At 36.8% G+C, this 22,836-nt stretch overlaps 1 protein-coding gene across 2 annotated transcripts in view; it reads right to left on the bottom strand.

Moving 5' to 3' along the window:
• The window catches only part of ATRNL1 (attractin like 1), a 428,662-nt gene that overhangs the window by 385,356 nt on the left and 20,470 nt on the right, over positions 1-22,836 (bottom strand). For both annotated transcript variants that reach the window (XM_058810434.1, XM_058810433.1), the window contains exons 2-4: positions 5,690-5,773; positions 3,628-3,741; positions 3,023-3,151 (exon numbers count right to left, since the gene is read on the bottom strand). In XM_058810434.1, the coding sequence (XP_058666417.1) occupies positions 3,023-3,151; positions 3,628-3,741; positions 5,690-5,773 (327 nt within the window). The remainder of the gene's footprint in view (positions 1-3,022; positions 3,152-3,627; positions 3,742-5,689; positions 5,774-22,836) is intronic.

Raw genomic sequence — 22,836 nt, 5'->3', positions numbered from 1 at the left:
AAAAAGTAAGATATCTGACAGTACTCCAGCACTATTTGTTAGATAAAGTATGTTTTATTATGAAAAATTTCTATTTACTGATAAAATTCAAGTTTAATGATGATTTTACAGGCAAATGAGCTCAAAAGGTGTTGATCCAATCTTAAATACCAAGTCTTTGATGCACTCAGGATCACAAATACCTTGCACTGCAACAAATATTGACATGAAGCAGAAGGACAGGCCCTGCTTGGACAGATGACCACCTATTTTTGCCCTACATTCCAGTATAAGCACTCAGTCCTTTCAAATGCTTGTTATCTCTAGAAACAACCACACTGTATGTAATTGAGCATAAACTCTCCACACAGGCATACAGTTAAAGGGTTTTCCTTGGTAGCTTTGGTCCATACTATAAACAGTGTGCCTAACATCTGGGGAGAATAAAAGAGGGAAGAACAAGTAAGGAAAAATACAAGATGGCTAATATCCTGAAATTACTTACAGGCAGCACTTCATTCTTTGAATCCTTAATAAAAGAGCCACCATAACTCTGCAGTCCAAGATGCAAAAACAGGAGAGCCTAGGCTGAAAGAAATCTATGACTGTTCTGGGAATTTGCATTTCTCTGATACACCCTAGCAAACACTGAGATCACAGGCAATGGGAGTGCAAAATCAAGCAAAGTGGTTCCAGAAATGCAGGCAACTCCTTGAAATGAGGGAAGATGGAGGACATGGAATACATGGGTCCAAGAGCTTCCATGAACTCAGGCTGTGTGTGCCTGATGAAGCCCAAGCAAGATTTGAAACTCTTTCAATGACTCACAGCAAACTCAGAATAAAATGTTACTACAACCCTCTGATGATAATACAGACCACTCCCTGCAGCTATGAGATGGATACTGTTCACAGTCTTCCTAACTGAATGAAGCTCTAACTGAATGAAGAAAGAGCTGTTAAAAGTCAGCAAAGAATTGTTCAAGGCTGGCCTTTGACAAAATGTAGTTGTGGTAGGACAGTGAGGAAACACTTTTGTCTTCTAAAGATTAATTTCTCAAAGGACTGATATAGAAAATCCCACATCTGACCATCATTCCAAATCTCCTGGGGGTTTTATTGGTAACATACATGGCATTAACAGCTATATGCTACAGCTGGGAGCAATCTCTCCCCCAACCTCACAGGGAGTGTTCTGCAGGAAGAGGAGAACAGTTAAGTTTTTCCACCAGGAGATGTTAGTTGGAAAGCAGACCATTTCCCACTCCAACTGGTTCATTAAGGATTCAAACAAAATGAGAAAAACTGGATCAGCAGAATTGGAAGAAAGTTGCCTGACTCCAAGGAACAGAAAATTTACTCAGACTATTCTGAAGTAATTACAGTTGTTTGCTACTGAAATGGCACTTTGGTCACAGATTTTGTGTTTCTGTCTTCCCCAAAATTAAGGAATACAGTGGTCTATCAAGATGAAGTCAAAAAGTAAGGAAGAGGGTAAGAGAAGCAGAGTATAATAAACCAGTGACAGAAGCAAAGTTAATGCAACCATAAAAAGTAATTGTAGGTACTTCTTTATCATAAAAATGTTACTGTTGGTTCATTAAAAAATGCTTTAAAAGTATCCATTGCAATAAAAGACACAGAAGAACAGAATATATAGAATTTCATGAGTTATATATGTGATGGAATTAAAAACTGTCAAGTTTTTTCATTTATTTTAAATCTACCCAAAAAAATTACGTAATGATATGCAACGTGCACCACATTACCAAATAATGAAAGAATGCACATACACTCATTTCTTAAGAATGCCAAGTCTAATTGCCATTTGCTCCCAAGACAAATAAAAACATGCAATAAAAGCTTCAGGGATAACTGAAAAATGTAACTAATTACAATAGAAAGTCTGCCAGGTGATTGCATTTTACTGATGTCAACTGACAAAAATTAAAAATACCCAGTGTTCTAGGCTGCTATTTCCAATGCAATATATATAGTGAGGTTTCCCAAACATTGAATAGCTACTTATTATCTGGCCAAGGGTGGGCAATCTGCTGCAAATTACAGCAATAATCTTCCCACAGACAATGTACCAATATTGTGCCAAGAGCCAAAGCTATGATCAGAAACACAAATAGGAATTTTAAACTAATAAAGAATATGACAAAAATGTTGCATGTACTTCGACATAGGAAATGCAGTGCTGGCCAGCATATCCCAATAACTGCTATTTCAGAATCTGAAGGGATTGAACAAGAACAACAGCCCCATCTTCAATCATGGAAAAACTCACATGAAAAAATAGGTCCAACAGGACCAAGCAATTTCCTCTTGAGCCAAGGCAGGCAATAGAAAGAGATGTTGCATTGTGTCACATGAACATCCCTAAGGAGAAAGAAGCTGCAAACAACTGGTGCATATAAAAAGGAAAAGGCTCAGGTCTGCTAGATGCATCTTTAGAGCTGCTGACACAGAAAAGGAGGCTGGACAAAAGCAATCATGGTCATATCAGATTAGACTTTGACATCACAGAAACTAAAAGACACACAGTGCAGATAAGATCTACAAAGGCAGTGTAGATTGAGATGGAAAACAGGATGGGAAATACCCAAGAAGAGGAAAAGAATGGAATAAAATCTTTGTGGCTGGCACAAAAATACAAGTGGAACTGTTTGGAAGGTTTCAAAATCCATAGTATATTCAGCAAGAGAAATCAAGCAACAGATGATCCCAGTTCAAGAGAAGGGAATTTATATGACAGCAGATATAATCTCCCTTCTAGTCCATATGACAACTATATGTGTTGGATAAACACTGGAGGGGATACATTCTAGTTCCATATGGCACAGGAAAAACATACTCTGGGAATGGCCATGTGACTTCACTCCAAAAAACCATACTCTGTCTCTAGGAGTTTTTTTCCCCTAACTCATACCTTAATAACTTATTACAAGCCCAGCTCCCTGGTTTTGGATACTTACCACTGAGTATCATTTATGCTATTGAAAAAAACAAAGGTAATTACTTAGTACAAAACTACTTACGAATAAAAAATGTTAAATCCTGTTAGGTTATAAGCAGCATCACTAAAGAAGTGTAGCAATGCATAGCCAGATGTAGTAACCACCTCAGGAACAGTTTCATTTCCACGCACTTCAGGGACTATCAGACCACTGGAAAAGAGAAGGAGAAAAATGTTTTTAAGCAATCTTTGGTATATTTAGGGAAAAAAAAAAAAAAAGGAAACAGGGAGTTTGGAATTCTGCTGGTTAACTATATAAACAAGATTACTCATAAATATAATTTTAAAACTTTTTTTAATAAAAGGTATACAAGGTATGTAAAACTTGTCCATGTATGTGCAAGGTAAGTCAGGGCTTTTCAGGAAAGTGTCTGTGTGTAAGCATTAACATTCCATTCAATGCCAGCAGTAAGTATCCAAAAAATGGGTTTCCACTATGATTATCTAACCAAAACTTTAACATTTTGGAATGCATTCTAATACAAATTTACATACATGTTCCCATAATGTTATGATAAGAAAGCACTCTAACAAACATATTAAAGCCTCTAATGTTACTATTCCACCCAATAACTGAAAATGTCCATACATGACTACATGGACAGTAATATTAGTAAATACACTCACCTAAATACAGCTATTAAAGGTGCATATATAGAATCTCCATCATATACATACATATGGTCCCAGCTACATTCTGTGGCAAAGTGATTAAATCTTAATCTTAGTATTGCATTTGGGCTGAAAAAAAAAGAACATTGATGTAACATATTTACAGAATTACTGAGATCATAAGATCAAGAGCTCACAGTAGAATTGATCATGCCAATGTAACTCTGAAATATTTAATTACTACTCAAAATGTTTTAACAAAGTGTTAAATAACAAAAGCCAGGGCAAGAAAATATTTCCCTTTATCTTAGAAAATTTTAAAATAACATATTCAGTCCACAGCTAATAATCCCTATAGTTAATGAGAAGTGTAACTTCACTGGATTTTATCAATGTTCAGAACCACAAATTTAGAGCAATTAAAATATCTCATTTTAATACACTAAATTTACTTTACAATGTCAGGAGTATGAACTTTAAAGAATTCTTCAAGATAAAATCACCTACACATCCTCTTCCCAGTATTACACTAACTATTGCAAATAAAAATCTTAAAACACAAATCTAAAATTCAACCAGTATTAGTGCAAGTACCTGCCTCCTACCCCCTGCCAACATGTAGGAAATGTCACTAGTGACATTTTGGCTGAGGTCCAAATGGATCTGTAAACTTTTTGAAAGGGGAATTTTTACATATCACAGAATTACCAGACATTCATACATACATATATATATGTGTGTGTGTGTGTGTGCATGTATTCCATGAAACACAATGATTATTTTCTTGGTAATTCTCTCTGTAGACAGGCTTAAGTAAAATTTGTCAGTTTGGAAAACATGCGGGGTTTTGTGACAGATCCTTTGGAGAAAGCTCTTTGTTCATTTTTTAAGACTCAGTATTGTACACATATGTGAATTCCTTGTGTGCTGACATTTGGTTGCCTCACTCCTCCCCAGACTGTGCAGCACATTGATTCCTCCAGCTCCCCACTCTGCCATCTCCTGAGAGCAGGAGGAATGAAGTGGGGAACAGCTTCAAAGCAGAGTTTGCCCGAGGGGCTGAGGTGTGTTTCCACTTTAGTGCAATGCAGTACAAATATTCCTGAGCAAAAAGAGAAGCCTAGCTAGGTCAGATACATTCAGTTATAGCTTGGTCTTCTAGATAATAAAATTTAAATTATTTTGCAAACACTCACAACTTCACTGCTGTTTTGTTTAAATTACTGTCTGCATATAAGCAGACCAAAGTCAGATCAGACACATCATTTCTGAACTGCAGCTGTGGAGCAGATATCCAAGGTAATTGAGATTATAACAACATGGAAGTACAGAAGGAGTTCATTTTCTTCTAGAATTGTGAACTAGAGTCAGCAAAAACCTAACCCATATCCTGGGGGGCTGGAATCATCCTGAAATGTAACCAGTTTGTGCCATTAACACTTAGCCACACTAATTTATGTGTCTCATTATTTCTTCAGGCATGTCTGTGAGTTTCTGTGCTGCATAAACCGGAAAATTAGCAACAGGCATGAGGAACCTAAACTGTAGGCATAAAACTAATTCAAAACTAAGTACATGAGGAACTGTAGAATGCAAAAGAAAATACTTTATAGAAGCACTAACTTTTGAGGAACACATAACTGAATAAGCATTCTGTACTTGAGGCCATTGCTGATTTATCACTGATATGAGTTAAATAAGATAAGTCAGGTAATGAGTTAAATAAAGGGATTCTGTAACTACTTTTGGAACTTATGCAAAGGTACTCAAACATGCAACAAATTTATCACGGGGTTTTGAGGGCCTGCAGCACCAGCCATATATCAATGTCAGCCTAATTTTTGCCAGCAATTTGAATGGAAATGGAATTTGGCCAACTCTAAGCAATCCTGACAATCCTAATACCTTCTTTTTTAAATCCTATATAAAACTTAAACAAAACCAAAGCAAAGTAACAAAACACCAAACTGTTCATATTACACCCTCATGCAATCTCTATGTCAGGAGTTCTTTTGATCTCTTGAACACATAGTACCAAACTGTTTAGAAAATTTAGGCTATGAAAATAGATACTTACTATCCTTCAATTAACCACGTGCATTTAGTTTTATATTTGTAATTTATAGGTCCATCTGTTAAATATCCAGAAGGTTCTGTTAACCTACAAGAGGAAAAACAGGGCTGTAATACACCAGAGACAACAGAACATGAATCATCGACATGCCAATAGATTCTTTCTTGATGAAAAGAAAATTGGGGTAGGGAAAAGTCAAGTCTCTCTTCATATTCCTCATCACACAATTTGTACTCACAAAAACTTGAATTCTAATTCTTCTAATATCATTGATTTGCTTTCTTCCCCCAGGCATTCACTTGTATTCTTTCTAGCTCAGTAGCAAATAATTTAAATTATCCTTTACACGAAATGGATCCAAGCCAATGTAAGGGGGGTTTGTTTAAGAGCATCTTTGTTTGCTTTGCTTATTTGCTTTGCCATTGCCTTACGACTTACTTCTGAAATTAGACAACACCAGGCATAGGAAAACTCTCCTAGATCAAGACAAATTAAGATATAAATTTGAATAAGCACATCTGGCAGCCTGCTGCTCTGTTATGCCCACTCAGTACCCTGTCTCTGCACAGTGCTCCCCAGTGATTACCCAGCAGGATGAATCCCTGCAGATTCTCCACACAGCATCACACCACCCTCAATGACTTGCAGCTCAGGGACAGTTTCAGTCCACAGCTGTGCCTCTGGGTTCATGCTTTATACCACTCAGAATGTAATGATCTGTGGTTTATTTCCCTTCTTTCCCTCCTCTGCCCCTTTTCCAACCTGAGAATTCCTTGCTCACTGCCTGTAATAAATCTTTTGTATTCTCCTAGAGCCTGCTGAGATGCAACAGAGATCAGCACATTGTATCCAAGATGCAAGTGAACCATGAATCTGTACAGTAGCATATTATTACAGTAGCAATATTATTTCCATTTTATTCTCTATTCCCATTTAAGATTTTATTTGCTCTTTCAACAACTACCATTCTGACATTTGAAACAGAAATATCTGCTGTAACTTTTTTGAGTGTTAATAGCTCAATATTCATCACATATAGAAATTCTTTTTATGCAAGTAAGAGAATCTTTTTCACCCATTCATATTTATTACTTTGTATTAATCTATGCAGTGATAAAACAGCAGATGAAATTCAATAATCTATTAACATAAAAGCTTTCTAAAAGAGCCTGGTATCTTCAGCACATTGTATCTTCACTAATCCATTCTACTTTCTGCATCCTTTATGATTATGTTCAGGCCTTAACACACATCTCCAGTGGCCTTACTCCACTGGGAAAACAGATCATCTCACTCTTTAATAACAAATAACAACAAATACAAAAACATCCTCAGAAACACTTATTTCTTTCACTATATTGTAGAAAGAAAATAATTAAGAATAACTATCACTAAATAAGAAAAACTTTCATCTGTTTTGTGTGCTTTTTTTAAATAAAAGGCAATAATACATAATATTCCAATCAAAATAATTTCAGTGCTGTCATATGATTTATATATAGAAGTAAAGTCTTATTTAGCTATCCACAGAACATAGATTTTCCTGGCAGAAGTATGAAACATCAGAAGTACTCATTTGCAGTCATGACCATTGCCTTCTTAGTGGTTGTACAGTGCAATGGAGGTGACTTACAAGAGTTGTTTTTGTTAGATCAGCCCTTTGGTACTAGTAAAGTACAAACAATTTCCCTTGTCTCCTAGGATGGTAATTTTTTGATAAGCAGTTTCTTTTGGAAGAGTAGATAGCCTTTGAAACAGACATTTCACTTTGTTGGAAAAAAAAGTAAATAAATAAGAGCACAGCATTACTCGGCAGTAATGTTTGTAGAAAATGGTAAGATAAGGGCTTGTTCTATTTAAAATAAATACATAGCAAGACAGATGGAAATTACTGTAAGTTTCTTGAGTCATACCAAGAATTTTTCTGTATTATTTTTCTTTCCAAGTGTTATCAAATACCAAATCCCATAACTCACAAAGATAAGCAGTACCACTTTCAGGTAACCCCTTGCTCAACCAAGGGCAATATTCTCTTTCATATGAAGCCAGGTGTATCAGCAGTTTTCCTCTGTGGCCACCAGTGATTCTGTCAAATAGCCACAATCCAGATGAGTCACCCTGACTGTGCGCTCACGAGTCACAGAGGTGCCTGCACTGCACCCCGCTCCTTGCTCACCACTGAGAAAGCCCCAGTGATGGGAGGAAGCCAGAACCATTTGTGTGACCTGCCAGGCACCCCAGGTTAATCCCACCCACACTCCAACCTCCTAAACAGAACACACAGGGGAGCAGCTGATGCTGTGCACTGTCATTTGAAATTGCACATCAGCTTTCATAATGTTCTCAACAATATTTTTTCCTAGTTAGTAGGGTTATAATCAAAGCCTATAAAGAATTAGAGGGTGCATGCCAAGAGAACATTTCCCATCTCAGTATACTGTAAAACAGATCTACCAAACAACAGAAAGACATCAGCATGCTGCACATTTAAAAGCATTCAGAAGCACCAGTGACAGATCAGTCACCAAGGTAATCAGTCAGCAACAGATTCCATGAAATATGTGACACCTCAGGGTTTCACCTAGCAGACAGACACACCAGAAATGCAAGGGCTAAAGCCAACACAGGGCAACCAAAGGGATGTCTACATTCACCTGGAATATTACCACTGCTATAAAATGATGGCAAATAAAGAATGTACAGTGGCAATATTTACCACTGCAGAGACTTTAAACCAAGACTGATGCATTTCAAGGAAAAAAGTACATTCTACTTCAGGCAGAAATGATTGGTCCAAAGTGAAGGAGCAGTCAGATGAAATCTACGCCTGCAATACATAAGACGTCAGAGCAGGTTATTAAAATGGCCCTTCCTGCTGTAATATTTATAGAGCTGTGAAAAACACAGTCTTGTCATCTCCTGCATCCTCCTGCAAAAAATAATACCACCAAATCTTTTAGAGAGGGGCACTAATTTAAGCCAGAAAAGTTATTGGCCATTTTCTGTCACCACCAGAACATGAAGATCCACAAAACTGCTGGTAGATGGACAGAGGTCTGATTTATAATATCAGTGCTTTAGGAGAAAAAGCATAAGCTATATTCATAATATAACAAATATGCACTATTAAATAGTTATTAAAAATTCATTTATTTCTATATTACTTAGTGTCACTGATAATTTTAAGAAATGTTGAAATTCTACTGATAATTTTAAGAAATGTTGAAATTGTATTGATTATTTTAGGAAATGTTGGGATTACTGTGCAATTCCTACTTCAGATGTTTCTAAATATACAATATAGAGCACATTTTGCTTCACAGATCCATCTCAATATCAGTACTGGTGTGTCAGTCAAGAGTCATTCTCTCCACTGCTGAAAAATTTTGCTCCATCTCCTTTTCATCTCTTATGAAAATATGTTTTATTAAAAAGAAATAAAAATCAATAAATGTGCTTCAAAGTTAAAAGATCAAGTTCTTCATAAATAGAAGTACTGGCAACCTTTCTAGTTGAGATCTTGTGTCTAACATTTACAGCAGGGAAAGAGACTGCACAGATCTGAGATCAGCTGAATATATTAATAAAGAAGGGGAAAAAAATCCAACCACCTGACAGTACAAGCCTGAATCAGTGAGAAAGAAATGCAGAAGTGATCAAGAGGCCATTTCTCATACTACAACATTGAATGACAGACTAAGAAGGTTTTCCAGTATTTTTTCAAAGGAATATCTGAAAAACAGTATGGTCTGAAAAACCCACAAAGGCAGATTTTTCTCTTCCAGGCCTAAAGTATTGACTAGCACCTAACAAAAATTCAAAGAATTTGCACTTGATTTTCCTGCATTTTTACATTCATTGTATAACTTGCTGCTGGGGGTTTTTTTTCACATATGAAAAAAGGATGTACTGAACATACTGTAGCTCTAATTTTCTTCAATGACTAATGAAGAGGAATAAATATTCAATACATTAAGGAAATATTTGCATATGCCAATCACACTCCTCTACTTGTTACATACTGCTTAGCAGTAATAGAAGAATTTATATTTAGAAACACAAAGGACACTCATGACAACTTCTCACATGCTAAGTAATCACAGGCCTGCTCTTAGAGAGGTTTCAGTTTATTCATTGACCAAGTAGTAGTTTCTCTTGCAAAAGTGAAAACCCTCGTGATTAATTCAGTTCATCCTGAGTCCATCTTTCTACATTATTTTAAACAAAGCCATGCTCCAAAACAATCCAAAAATCCCAGGAAATTAAAATCAAGATTAGAACACGTAAACAATTTTTCCCCAAGAGGAGATATCCTGTATTTCAAGACGCTTAACACTTATGTTGAAAAAAAAGCACACAACTAAAAACCCCAACTAAATTAGGAGGAATATAAACTCTTGATTGGTGCAAAACATTGAATTAAGGTTAATTCTGGCATGTGTTCTGTTTCTGAAAAAGGCTGCTGTTCTATAGTGCATTTTTGCAATAGTCCCAAAACAACAAAGGATTCTGTATAGGAGTAGATGTTGCTTTGCTTTCAAAGTCCAAACTTTTATGGCATCTTACTTATGCAATGCATTTTCAATTACATAAATGAAATCTGTTCCCTTGCTTAGGCTGCACAACATTATATAAACTCACAGAGCACAGACCAGGACAGCTTGTTTAGAATAGGATATTTGAATATGTGACTATGAGGGAATCCACAAAGTGACTTGAAATGTGGGCACAGCAATAGAAGACACAATAAACAAATCAGATGCAGAAGATAAAATTAGTATTATAATATTAAATGTAATATTTATTCTATTTTAAAATAAAATGTGAAAATACTGCATTAACTACTCAAGAATTTTCTTCTAGCTGCTCACAAAGTGGTACTTGGCTTATTGTTTTACCTTAAATTGCCATTTGAGTTACAACATGTCCTAACACCTATCCCAACTGCATTATAATATTATTATAATTCAGATTATACTGAAATCTTTTTTCAGTTGTCTAACCTGATTTTAATAATTCCAATGATAGAAGTCTACAACCTTCCTAGACAATCTATTTCAGTAATGACTTATTATTAGAAAGTATTTCTGAACATCTAATTCACCTTTTTTTCTCACACATATTTCCTGAACATAGACCTGGGAATCAGGTAAAACTCTTCGTCTTTCTTTTGAAAAGAGGAATAAAGCAATTTAATCTAGCATGAGTAACTTTCTAGACTTCCTTCTTCTAGAATTTTTCCATGTCATCTGCACCTCAAAATGGTACCTACTTCTCCAGCTGTAGTCTGACCAGCAGAGCAACCAGAGAATTATTTATTATACATAATGTTCTTAATCCAGTTCTCCTGAATGCAAGTAGTAGAAGAACTGCTTTTATGCTGATTTGTGTACAACCAGTAATTGCCCAAGATTGCCACCTTCCTCCACAGGAGGAACTAAATGATATTACTGCAGTTCCCCTTACTGAGGTTCATCACACCCGCTCAAGTGTAGAAATTCAAATCCAATTCTGCCCCTATCAGACTGGATTGTATGGGATCAATGCAGCTCACATCAGCTGGAAATTGCTGCATGGAAAATTTCATTTATAATCACTTGCTCAGTAGGAAAACCTAGTTTTCTTTCTCTGATACAAGTGTTTACCTAAAAGATGGTAACTTCTGGTCACACTGCATAGTGAGGAACCCTACTCCAACAGCAATGAGCTGCACAAGAACAGAAAAAATTCTGTTTGTGTATATTTGTGATAAAGGTCTTCATAAAAACTCCTGCACCTTTCATAACAGCCCTTTTATCTATTACTCAACTACATCAACAGCTTCTAAGTATTCTTATTCATTATTCATTCACCTTACAAAGCACAGCATACCACTAGCATAAAGGCAGTACTAGCAAAAAGTAAAAGTCCTCTGCACCCATGGTCTCCACCCTGACAGTTGCATTAATTTTCTATACTATAATGCAAGTCATTCAAGCCATTACAACATGGCACCATTTTTTGTGTTGGCCAAAACGAAGCAGTTGCCAGACACCAGCACTGTGTAAGGGGCACTAAAGTAAAGTTTTCTTCCACCTGACAGTTCTAAATATTAAGTCCAAAGAAAAGTAGTCATGAAAAAAGAGCTTTCTACTTTTCCTTCATGAAAAGAAATTTTCTCCTTTAGTTTCCAGTAATAGCACATGTCAGAATGATCCATTTCAAGTTTTTTGGACAAAAATGATTCAGAGAATTACAGATGAATAGTCCAAGAGATAAGGTGAATAACAGGCACAGTAATCTCTCCCACTGCACAAACGAGAGGAATATTTCATTTAAAAGCTTGATACAAAAAGGGAGAAAACAATTCTACTGAAAGTAGAATGGAGCTTGAAAAAATCCATCCTGACGTTTGTCTTCAGATCTTTCTTTAGATTAGATGCATATATACTCCTAAAATATGTGAGTATAAACCATAACTATCTAAAAAATCCAATCCAAATGTTGATTGCCTGAATCTAAACAAAGAAATGCACCACTACTAAGAACTGTGTCACCTACCCCCAAAACATTCACAAGTAAACAATAAAAACTTTTTATGCTACTTAGTGTTACACATAGATGGATTTACACATAATATTTATGAAAACCTCCTATAAAATGGAGTGGAGTTGAGTCAATCTACAGAGTTCAACAGCAAGCTCCATGTTTTCTACAGAACCACTACACCAATTAACAGCTCAAATCTTGCCAACATTTTCCAGGTGGCAGTGGTTCTCCATCTCAGCTTAGAGATCAGTGCCTTTTAAAAGATACTGCAAATAGCACGATATCCTCCACTGACCTGGAAAAAACTTAGTGAAAAGAAATGAAGTGAAAGAAATGTAGCTTCACCTCTCTTGTCTGGAATACTACAGACATTTCATATTTCCTATTTTAATATCATGGTTGGACAAAATCATATGAGACAAGCACATATTCTATTAGAAATGCTCAGGCTAGTGCATAGATGGCATCCAAAATTCTGCCTATAAATAGGCCTGGCACCATGCTTAAATTAAAAATTGATAGAAAATCAAGTTGGCATTTGATACAAAACCAAAACGTTATATAATACTCTATATCACTCTCTCATCTAAGTATGGCTGTAAATGCTACTCCACATATAAAATCCCAGAGGTCAAAAAGCTGTATAAAAATAATTCATGTTTTGAGTAAGAGACAGACCACCAACCCAATCCACTAGCTTGACTTCTTGCACTCTATTTTCTGTCATACTTACTAATTTTCTCAAAAAAAAATAGCAAGGTTTGAAATATTCAAAGTTCTGACAATTCAGTCCTGATTCACAAGAATATTAACAGTAATCCCAAAGGTTTCTCCTGTATGCAGATAGTTGCTATTAGAAGCAAACAGGAATTCAGAAAGAATCTGCCAGGAAGCAAGGAGACACCCCACTGCTCTAACATTTTACAATGTTCACTTCAGCCAAGAATTATTTTTATGGCTAAATGTTGCCAAGATAATGAAGAAATTAATTAAAAAAAAAAAAAAAAAAGAACACATTCCACCTGACTGAAGTGGTCCTATTACTTACTTTTCCCTACCACATTAACAATGTTATTATTTCATTTAGAAAATTCTGTACCTTCATAGACTGTGTTACTTTAAGATCACCCTTATGTTATTTAAGATCACTCAGAGTAACACATTATCCTTATGTTATTCCTCTTGCTGAAAACAAACAGAAATAGGTTATACTTTAGGTTCCTTTAACAGCAAGAGATTTTTCTTTTCTAGGCTTTATTTTCCACAAGGCAACCTCCATTTCCAAAAGTGGCTAAGTGTATGCTCTGGCATTATTCTGTTAATATCTCTAAACTCTGTCAGGGTACAGTTCATCTTCCAGATCTCCTCTTGTTGGGCCCAATATTGAGCCCAGGGAGATCCCACTTGTGACAGGAGCTCTTACACATGACCAGGCAGAAAACTCCTCACTCACTGCACAGATCCCTTGTCCAGACCCCAACAAATCCACTTCTGTACCAGGAGGGTGTGGGAACCCATATCCAAAGCCCTGGAGAAACTGAGGTAGACAATGTCTCAGCCCACATTGACAAGCAGGTTACTTTGTCATAGAAAGCAATCAGGGCATCAAGCACATTCTGACCTTGGTGAATCTCTGCTGACTTTTCCCACTCATGTTCTTCATCTGACTTGTAATAGCCCCAGGAGAATTCATTCCATTCCAAGTTTCCCAAAAACAAAAGTAACACTGATGGGTCTATAATTTCCTGGACCCTCCTTTCAGCCCTCCTTGTAGATGGAGTTGTCATGAGCTTTCTTCCACTCTTCTGGAACATCCCCCAATCTCCACAACTTCTCAGAGGTGACAGAGCAGCCTCACAACATGAACTGCTGTGGTGTGCTGTAAATGTGGAGCCTTTTTCCAATATGAACCAGCTTTCTGCTCAGCCTCAGGTGGATTTTGTCAGGGCCCACTGATTTATAGGGGTCAAATTCCTGTAATAGTTCCCACACCATTTCCTTCACTGACAGTGGGTCTGTGTTTGCATCACCCTGGATTTTCTCTCCCAGGGCCTGGGGCTCAAAGCACCAGCAAAGAGAGATGTGAACCAAGTGCTGAGAATCTCTGTCTTCTCACATTGTTGGTGACTAATTCACCTCTGCTGTTTAACAACAGGCAATGTTGTGCTTTGTTTCTGCCTGAAGAACCTGAAGAACATTTTTCTTTTAGTTTTCAATACCTCTGATCAATTTCAATTCAAGCTGAGCTTCTGCTTTCCTGACTGCATCTCTACACAGCCTGGAAATGCCCCTGTACTCCTCACTAGGTGTTTCTCTGCTTTTCCATCTCTGGTACAGTTCTCATTTCAGCAGACTCAGAAGCTCACAGTTAAGCCAAGGGGGTCTCTTGTTCCACCTACGTCCCTTACTTTAAATAGAATCCAATCTCAGTAGTGTGTACATTAAAGTAAGATTGGCTACAGGTTTTGATCTAATCACAGGATTAACATGAGTGAAGGATAAAGTTATTTATGAATTTTTATCCATTTGTGGATAAACTTTAAACAGATGTATGTATATATTTATATACTGAGCCATTTATATGTATTTTATAAGACTTCTATAATTAATCAAACATGCTACAGTACTTTAAAATGTGGAGCAAAAAGCATATGGGCAAGGCAGGCTGAGGTACTTGGCAACAAGGTAATGCACTGTGCCAATTTTTCACTGTACATCACCATAAATCTCATTTTCACTTGTGACCTAGTTCAGGGTTTTAACTTAAGCTTCCTGAGGTAACAGGCAAATGCTCTAAATCCAGTGTGTCACCAACTCCTAAATTTCTCCTTGACTATTTAAATCAAGTTTCTATGCTCACCAAGAGGCACCTCTCTCTACCTTTCAATCATTTAGAGTGATTAATATCTAACCATCAGATTTCATGTCTGTTCAGCACAGAATTCTCATGGCAGGAAACTATCTCATATCAGAAGGCTGCAAGCACCAGCTCCCAAAAGCTATATTAGTTTTGAAAACATAAAATTGCAGTAAAATTTGACACACAGACACTTTACAGAGGGAAAAAAAGTATCATTTTCTCTTAGCATCTAAGACTTCTCAAGACTTTTTAAAATTCATATATATATATATATATATATATATATATAAAATCAAAATCAAACCAGCAACTCCTTCTTCCTCTCATCCCTTTCCCATCAGCACACACACAGCCTCATAAGAAGTTCCCAGCCCCTGAGCACAACCTCAGTACAAATGTTGAGATAAGAAGAGATAATAGTTCTTTTAAAAACTTAATTGATTAAAAAATTCAAAGGGCTGGTTACTGAGTAGATTCCAAGTACTGTCTTTCAGATAATTATATAGATAATCACGTACTTCCAACTTCTCTGGCTGTAGCCATTATCAGAACATTACACTATAAAGCCCATCCTTCTGTTTGCTGTAAAGAAAGGGAATAATGGCATTCATCTCTCTAAGGTATTACAAAGCATTTTTGTTTGGGGATATGAAAGATTCTTACTAGTCATAAAATAGCATCATTTCAGAATACATTTTACTTATGTGGCAGGTGTCATTTCACTCATATTTTATTCTTGACTTCATAATTTATGGGTATGTCACAACACTGTTAGCAACCTCCAACACTCCCTCTAGAAGTGGATGAAGAGGTATAAGAAAGAGAGACTATGATATTTTCATTTCTAACTATGACAGTTCCAAGTTTCCCAGAATCAATCATTTCATACATTGGTAGAGGGCTTTGGGGGAGTTTCTGTTCGTATCAGTGGGTTTTTTGGTTTTGGGGTTTCTGGGGGGCAGTGGGAGGATATCTCTGGCCTGTAATTTGTTCTGCATTTAAATGCAAAACCAGAATGAAAGAAATACAAATGTCATATTTTAAATGACCAAAAAAAAAAAGTTTTTAGCAATTTTAGCTAAATATAAGAACAGGGAAACAGAACATACAAAAATTTATCACAGGACTGTTACCCCCCCAGGAGAACACAGGTCAGGGGAACATTGCTTGGAACGCCCCACCTTAACAGAGTGAACAGCACCACACAGCCACAAACCCAGAACCCTGAGGGGCCTGCTCAGGGACAGAGCAAAGCATGTGGGACACACAGCCAGCCTGCCCTGTCAGTGAGGGGCCACAGGAAGTGTAGGACCATCAGTGATGAGCAGGAATCCCTATGACTGCCCTGAGGATAACAGGCTCTCAGAGCTGATGATCTCACTCCTCTCAGGGGAAGCTCTCAAAGCTGCTGCTGATCTATTCCCTCTCAGGTCCAACACAAACAGAATGGATTGGAAACAAGGACCCACTCTTCACCAAGACAGTATAAACAGAAATTACAACAGCACACAGCTTTTTAGTGCTCAAAAGCCAGCAGGATTCAAAGCAGCCACACACTGAAATCTGAAGTCAGTAAATTAGGCTGTTGGAAGAAACCAGTAGAGGAAAAGAAAGAAGGCAAGCAATCACTCTGGAATAGGATCAGGAAAAAGCAGTGACCCTAAGGCTTAGAGAAAAAGACATGATTCAGGTAGCCAAATGCACAAGAGCAGGGAATTGTTCCAACACAGCTGCATGGTCAGGGAGAATGAGAAGGATGGGTTGGTTGGTGCTGCCCCTTCTCAGATTCCATGGATCATGTGCCAAAGGAGCAGGAGCAGCACACCCTCCATGGGCCACACTGTGCACGAGCCTCCCCAGCTCTTGGCAATTCTAGATAGATAAAGAAGCATTCAAACAGATACTTCTGTAATTTAATATGCCAGTTTCCAAACATGCCATCGAGCATTCCTGTCAGCATTTCACTGCCTCAACTATAATTTAGTAGTTTTTTTGGAATGTATCAAACCAGAAATCTAAATTTCTCTAGTCATCTCACTCAACAAGCCATCTAACAGTCAATGTGGAGTTAATTTTCTGGCAATGGTGGAAATCTTGCAAAAACAGCTTTGAAAGATTCAATAAATATAGAGTAATTGTTGCTTTATTTTATTGGCTTAAACAAAACTGGAAAACAGCAAATTCAGAAAGAAGTGCACTGGTTCACATATAGAGGAGACAGACATCTGAAAGGATATTGCTCAGCTGGAGGAAGATCATTATTGCAAGGATGCCAATTAAAACTAATACTGTTTAAAAATAAAATTTACTTTCCTTCCCTACATGATCTACTGGATGGTTCCATGAGTACCTTTCCAGTCCACTATTCCAAATAAGGCATGCACTGACATAAGCAGAACCTTCTATATCATCAATAATTCAATCATAAATATTTTCATTTATTTGTTTTTAATTGTGAACAAAAATAATTTATTTTTAAATGTTTTGGATGCTTGGTTTTGCTTTTCAGAAAGTTTTACTACAGGTAAAAATAAGTGAGTAGATATGAAAACTAACAAAACTCATTTTTCTTCTAAATCCTAGAAAATCACACAAACTGCAATAAATTCTTAATATTTATTGGAGAAAACTCATCAAATATTCCTTGAAAGACTCTCTTATCGACATGCTCTGAAAGCACTATTCATCCAGAATTCCAAAACTGGTTTAGAATCCAGATCAAAAGAAATCTCTCACAATAACAAAAGTCTTAATACTACTTTTATTCAGCTCTCAATTTGTTGACTTTGAATATGGCATTTGTGGACTAGGATTTGGCATTTGTGCTATGATCTCAGATAATGTAGGCTCTAAGTTTCCTTCATATCAATATTAGATGATCAAAACTGATTCTATGCTTATCAATACAAAAATAATTTCTCTTGTAAAGAAAATGTTTTCAAAGATTAATTCCTGCAACATTAACAGCTTAATACCAGTAACAAGTCACAAAAAAGGAAACAAATTTCCTTAAATTTTCTGCTGACCCTAAAGCCTTTCAATTCTGCTGCAATAAATAAATAGCCTTCTTTCAACATATGACTATTTCTACACCAAAGTCTTGCTAGAATCAAAGATGGCGGAAATCAAAACAAGAGCAAGTGAAGTTATGGACAAAAGAATGTTCCCTGTTTCAGGAAAAATCTGCATTACCTAAAACCACAGCTGAATCTCAGTTTCTAACAGAGTTTCTGGTTGTTGCTACTCTTTTGTTAGATCTTATCTGCATAAGCATCTGTTCAGCAATGCTTAAAAAGAGATTAAGAGCTGAGGGAGGAGGGGGGGAAGCTTCAAGAGCAGAAAGGCCAATATTCGGGTATATTCAGCTGTAAAATGAATAAAGCTGTTTTCAGGACTTACTTCTAGGTACATTTCTAAATGTTCATCCCACAGTCAAAACAAACTTTCCATTTTGGCCTTTGATTAGTCACCAGAAGGTGCTCTTAAATCATTAATCTGAACTTCAATCACTCCTGACCTCAGCTCTCTGAGGACAGCATTGTGCCCAGGACTCTTAGTAGGTGATTAAACTGGAACCTAGTACACTTAAAGCAAAATTCAAACTAATTCTGGCAGGGCTTGCTTTTCACTAAGGAAGCTGAGGGTTATCATCAGCCTAAAAAGAGCCAAAGGGCTTGTTGACTCATCCCCAAAATACGCTTTTATTTAATATTGAAAAAAACCCTAAAACACACCTCTATGGATGTATGCTCTCAAATGGGAAAAAAAAATTACAGCAATTCCGAAGAGAAGAGAATTAGATATTTTACACCATCTCAAACTAGACAATTAGGAAGCTTCAGCCAGGGCTTTAAGAGAAAAAGGTTTAAGATTTAGGATTTTTAAATATAGCTATTTTGATAAATCATTTAGGGGAAGAATTGAAAGGGAAAAACATGTTCATCAAAACATGTGGCATCTTAGTTTCAGTGATTACATAAATTAAACCAAATAATTTGTTATTTAGTTTTACTTTAGTTTAAAGTAAAACTCTTTCCACAAGCATAAACTATATGCTTGTGGAAAGAGTTTTACTTTGATCTGTGAACTGGCTCATTTTTGTCAGCTGTTCATAAAATCCACACCTGCATTTGTACTTTACCATATGTACTCCATCCCAAAATAGGTGCCAGATACAGATCAGGCTGTATGAACCACCAACAGCCACAGAGGCAGAACAAGGCACAATCTTGTACAGAGTTTATTTTGCACCATCTCTACCTCCCAGCTAACCAAAAATGAAGCAGAGCCCCTTCTCCCTTGAGTTTTCTGTCCAGAATGGCAGCCAGGCATGAGCTGCAACGGGAACACGCTGACCTGGCCAGCAGTGAGTGGCCAGCACAGCAGAGGCTGCACCCTCCCATCAATGAGTACTCACCAGCCGGGGGAGCCTGGAGTCACATCTGGAGTGACAAACACCAGGATCCAGCTCCTGACCAACAGAGACACTAGTTCAGGGTGATTTTGTCTCACTTTCCCACCCTCAAATACCTCTCTTAATAAAATTGCTACTTTTGAAACACCAAATCTTAAAGTTATCTGAATATACAAGACTGAGATGGCCTCTTGGAATTGCCAGCCTAACATCAGCTTTTGCATTTAGTTAGAAAATAAGCTAAATCTTTGCTTACAAAATCACCAGGAATACATTTTTTTAATCCCTTTACATTTTAAAATGTTTTTTCTTGAATAAGCCTAAGGATCTGAGTGTTCCAATTCATAGAAGTTCTTAGGCTGCAAATCCATTTACTAAAGATAGGATTATAGAGCACATGTGTATCATTTTACATATGATACTTTTAGGGAATTTAAACTGACAGGGCTGCTTTAAAAAGCTTTCCGTTGAAAAATGAGCTTTAAGGAAGTATTTACTCATATTTCTTGAATTTCAATACATACCCTGTACCATCACAAAAACTTGAAAGGATCTAAAAATTTTACTAAGCATAAAAATGGACACAGTCCTTGTCTAGGTTGCTGTGGTGTAAATCTACAAGAGTTGCCTGTTGTATATAACAGGGATACAGGACTGGGTATTACAGGCAAGAGAGCTCAGCTGCAGAAACCTGTTGGAAGGCTTTCAACACTTTTAGGATGTAGTTCCACATATTTTTCTCATTAGAGAAGACGGTGTAAACACAAAACTAACATTGCACATGTCAGGAGAGTGAAGAAGGATCCTTTAGGTAACAACTGGGGCAACTGGAGAAAATTAAGCTGAATGATTTGTCCCTTGAGTGGGTAGCTAAATTGCAAACACAGATATTTAAGAGACAAAGCATCAATCTCCAGAAGTGAATATAAGCTACCAAGCAGACAATATAGGCCTGGGGAGGGGAGGAAACATGCCTTTTGGTAAACTTTCCAATTAATTTATATAGATTAAAATCTTACCTTTTTTTTTTTTTTTTTTTTCTGCACAGCCATTCAGATCTGTGCTACTCATCTGTTTCTGGATTTCCTAAGCATTACACTGCATAAAAGATTGATACATTTGCTGCATGTACGAGATCAGGCAACATCCCAAATGAGGTCAGTGACATCCACCTGCTTCAAACAGGAAAGAACCTCTCTAATGTCTTGACACAAACAAACACTGGGACATATGAATAAGTCATATGGAAGCTCCAAGTAGCCACCTGCTATTCTACCAGAAAATAGGATGGCTACATATTGTCAGATCTAAGGTTACCTTGCATAAGTGTCTGCACAAAAAGAATTTAACAGTTTTAAGCAGTCCCTGGTGGTAGACCAGACCAGAAGGCACAGCTATGTCTCTTATGAATAAGGTTGAACATAGTTGTATTCCATTCATTGATTTAAAAATAAAAGTTACACATGAATTGAGTCAGTTGGTGAGGCATGGTAATCACTCATCAGGGAGCCCTCTCCTCAGCATTCACTACCAAGGATGCCTCTTGAAGGCTTTTTTTACAAAGAATATCTGAATGACTAGTTTTTCCTATGTCTATATGCAGATTTTTGCCTCTTGAACTGTGTACTCATATGACAATTTCAAAAAATAATTTTTCAGCCTTAAAGGTGCAAGAGTTGAATTAATTCACAGGGAAACCAATATACTAAGACTCCATCTCAATGACATCTAAGACTTGCAAGAAATGTTAAATAACCTAGTGAAGCGTTCGACATTTAGGGTCACAGAGCCTTTTAAAAATGTTTTATTATCTCAGGAGGTGAATGAACAAGATTATTTAAAGAGTTAGAAGAATGTATTTTAAAATCAGCAGCAAGAGACAGTTTGCAGACAAGCAATCAAGTTGAGAATGACAGCTAAAAAAGATAAAAAGTAGTTGTTTCAAAGGTTTTTCTACTCCTTAGTAGGGAAAATAGATCACCTAGTCACTGGAGGAGCACTTAAAGTAGTTGAGAGTCTCAAGTTAAGACCAGTACCATGAAAGTCAAGAGAGAAAAAACATTGAAGGAAACCACACAACAATGAAGGCAGATCAAATAAAATGTCCATCTTATCAGACAGATCAAATCAAATGTCCATCTTATCAGAAGATGAATGCTGTAATTTAGGTCAACGCTGAATGTCCCAGTTGCAACACTGCTGCACAATGGCCAACAAGTTCCCATCTCCAAGATCTGCAGGAATCAACATGGAAAGAGGTGCCAATAACAGCATCTAGCACCTGCTGACTCACACAACCATATGTCTGCATTTGCTTTTCTCATCTCAAAGCCTTCCTTAAAAACTGTTAAAGACTAAAATAATTATAAATTGAACTCAACTATATAATGAAGTTCCAGAAATCCTAAAGTACTGCCTGTTTGGGGCTGTGACAAGCAGATTATGTCACAGATCACCTACAGGCTGCAAAGCTTTGCAGGTGCTGTTGAACCCAAGCTAATATGGCAATATTTGACCAGGATACTGTGCATTCTCTACCCAACACTGGTATTTCCAACAGGGAATTCTGCACGGGAAATCACAGGAAAAATACTTACTTTGCCACCCTATCTACCAGAGATGCTAAATCAGATGTACCAGGTGTGTTAAGTATTTAACAATAAGACCATTATTGGAACATAGAAGAGCACCAAAACTTTTCATACTTGGCAAATTGTATAATTCCTCTGACTGCCAAGAGTAACTAATTAGCACATCTTAAGCCAGGATGTATGACCCTAAAGTCTTAGATATTTCCATTTAAATTTTTCATCAGTGACTACTTTTTTACTGCAGGGAAAAGAGAACAGAGAGGATGGAAGACTATTGTACACATGCATTATGGACTGGTATCAGATTGAAAATCCATATGGAGATAATAGAAAAGTTAAAGCAGCTCTACATACTCATTATCACTCCAGATGTAATTTGAGATGGAGATCAGTCACTGATTAAATTGTTACCTTTAATAACTAGATAAGCACAGAAATAATTCATCTTCACAAACTGCTGTGTAAAATACATGCTGTGGAATTGTAAACTTACTAGAAGTAGATATTATTTCATTGTTATTGCCAGTTAGAATGTGCTCTGAGTGACAGTCAGTATTCACATAAACTGAAGGATTTCATACTTTCATTTATGCAATTAATAATTAAGGTAATTGATAGAAGGTAAATAGGGAATATGAAACATGAGCATTCTAGAAGTATTCAGCAGAATTGAGTTTATTTTCTACATAGTGGAAATTTATGAAGAAATGGGGATGAATCTTCTGCTCTTTACCTTAAAGCATGAAAAGCACTTTGA

Source organism: Ammospiza caudacuta, chromosome 9 (genome assembly GCF_027887145.1).
Source record: "Ammospiza caudacuta isolate bAmmCau1 chromosome 9, bAmmCau1.pri, whole genome shotgun sequence".
Taxonomy (NCBI): Eukaryota; Metazoa; Chordata; class Aves; order Passeriformes; family Passerellidae; genus Ammospiza; species Ammospiza caudacuta.
The sequence above is the reverse complement of the archived record's forward strand: the minus strand, read 5'-3'. Positions and strand labels throughout refer to the sequence as shown.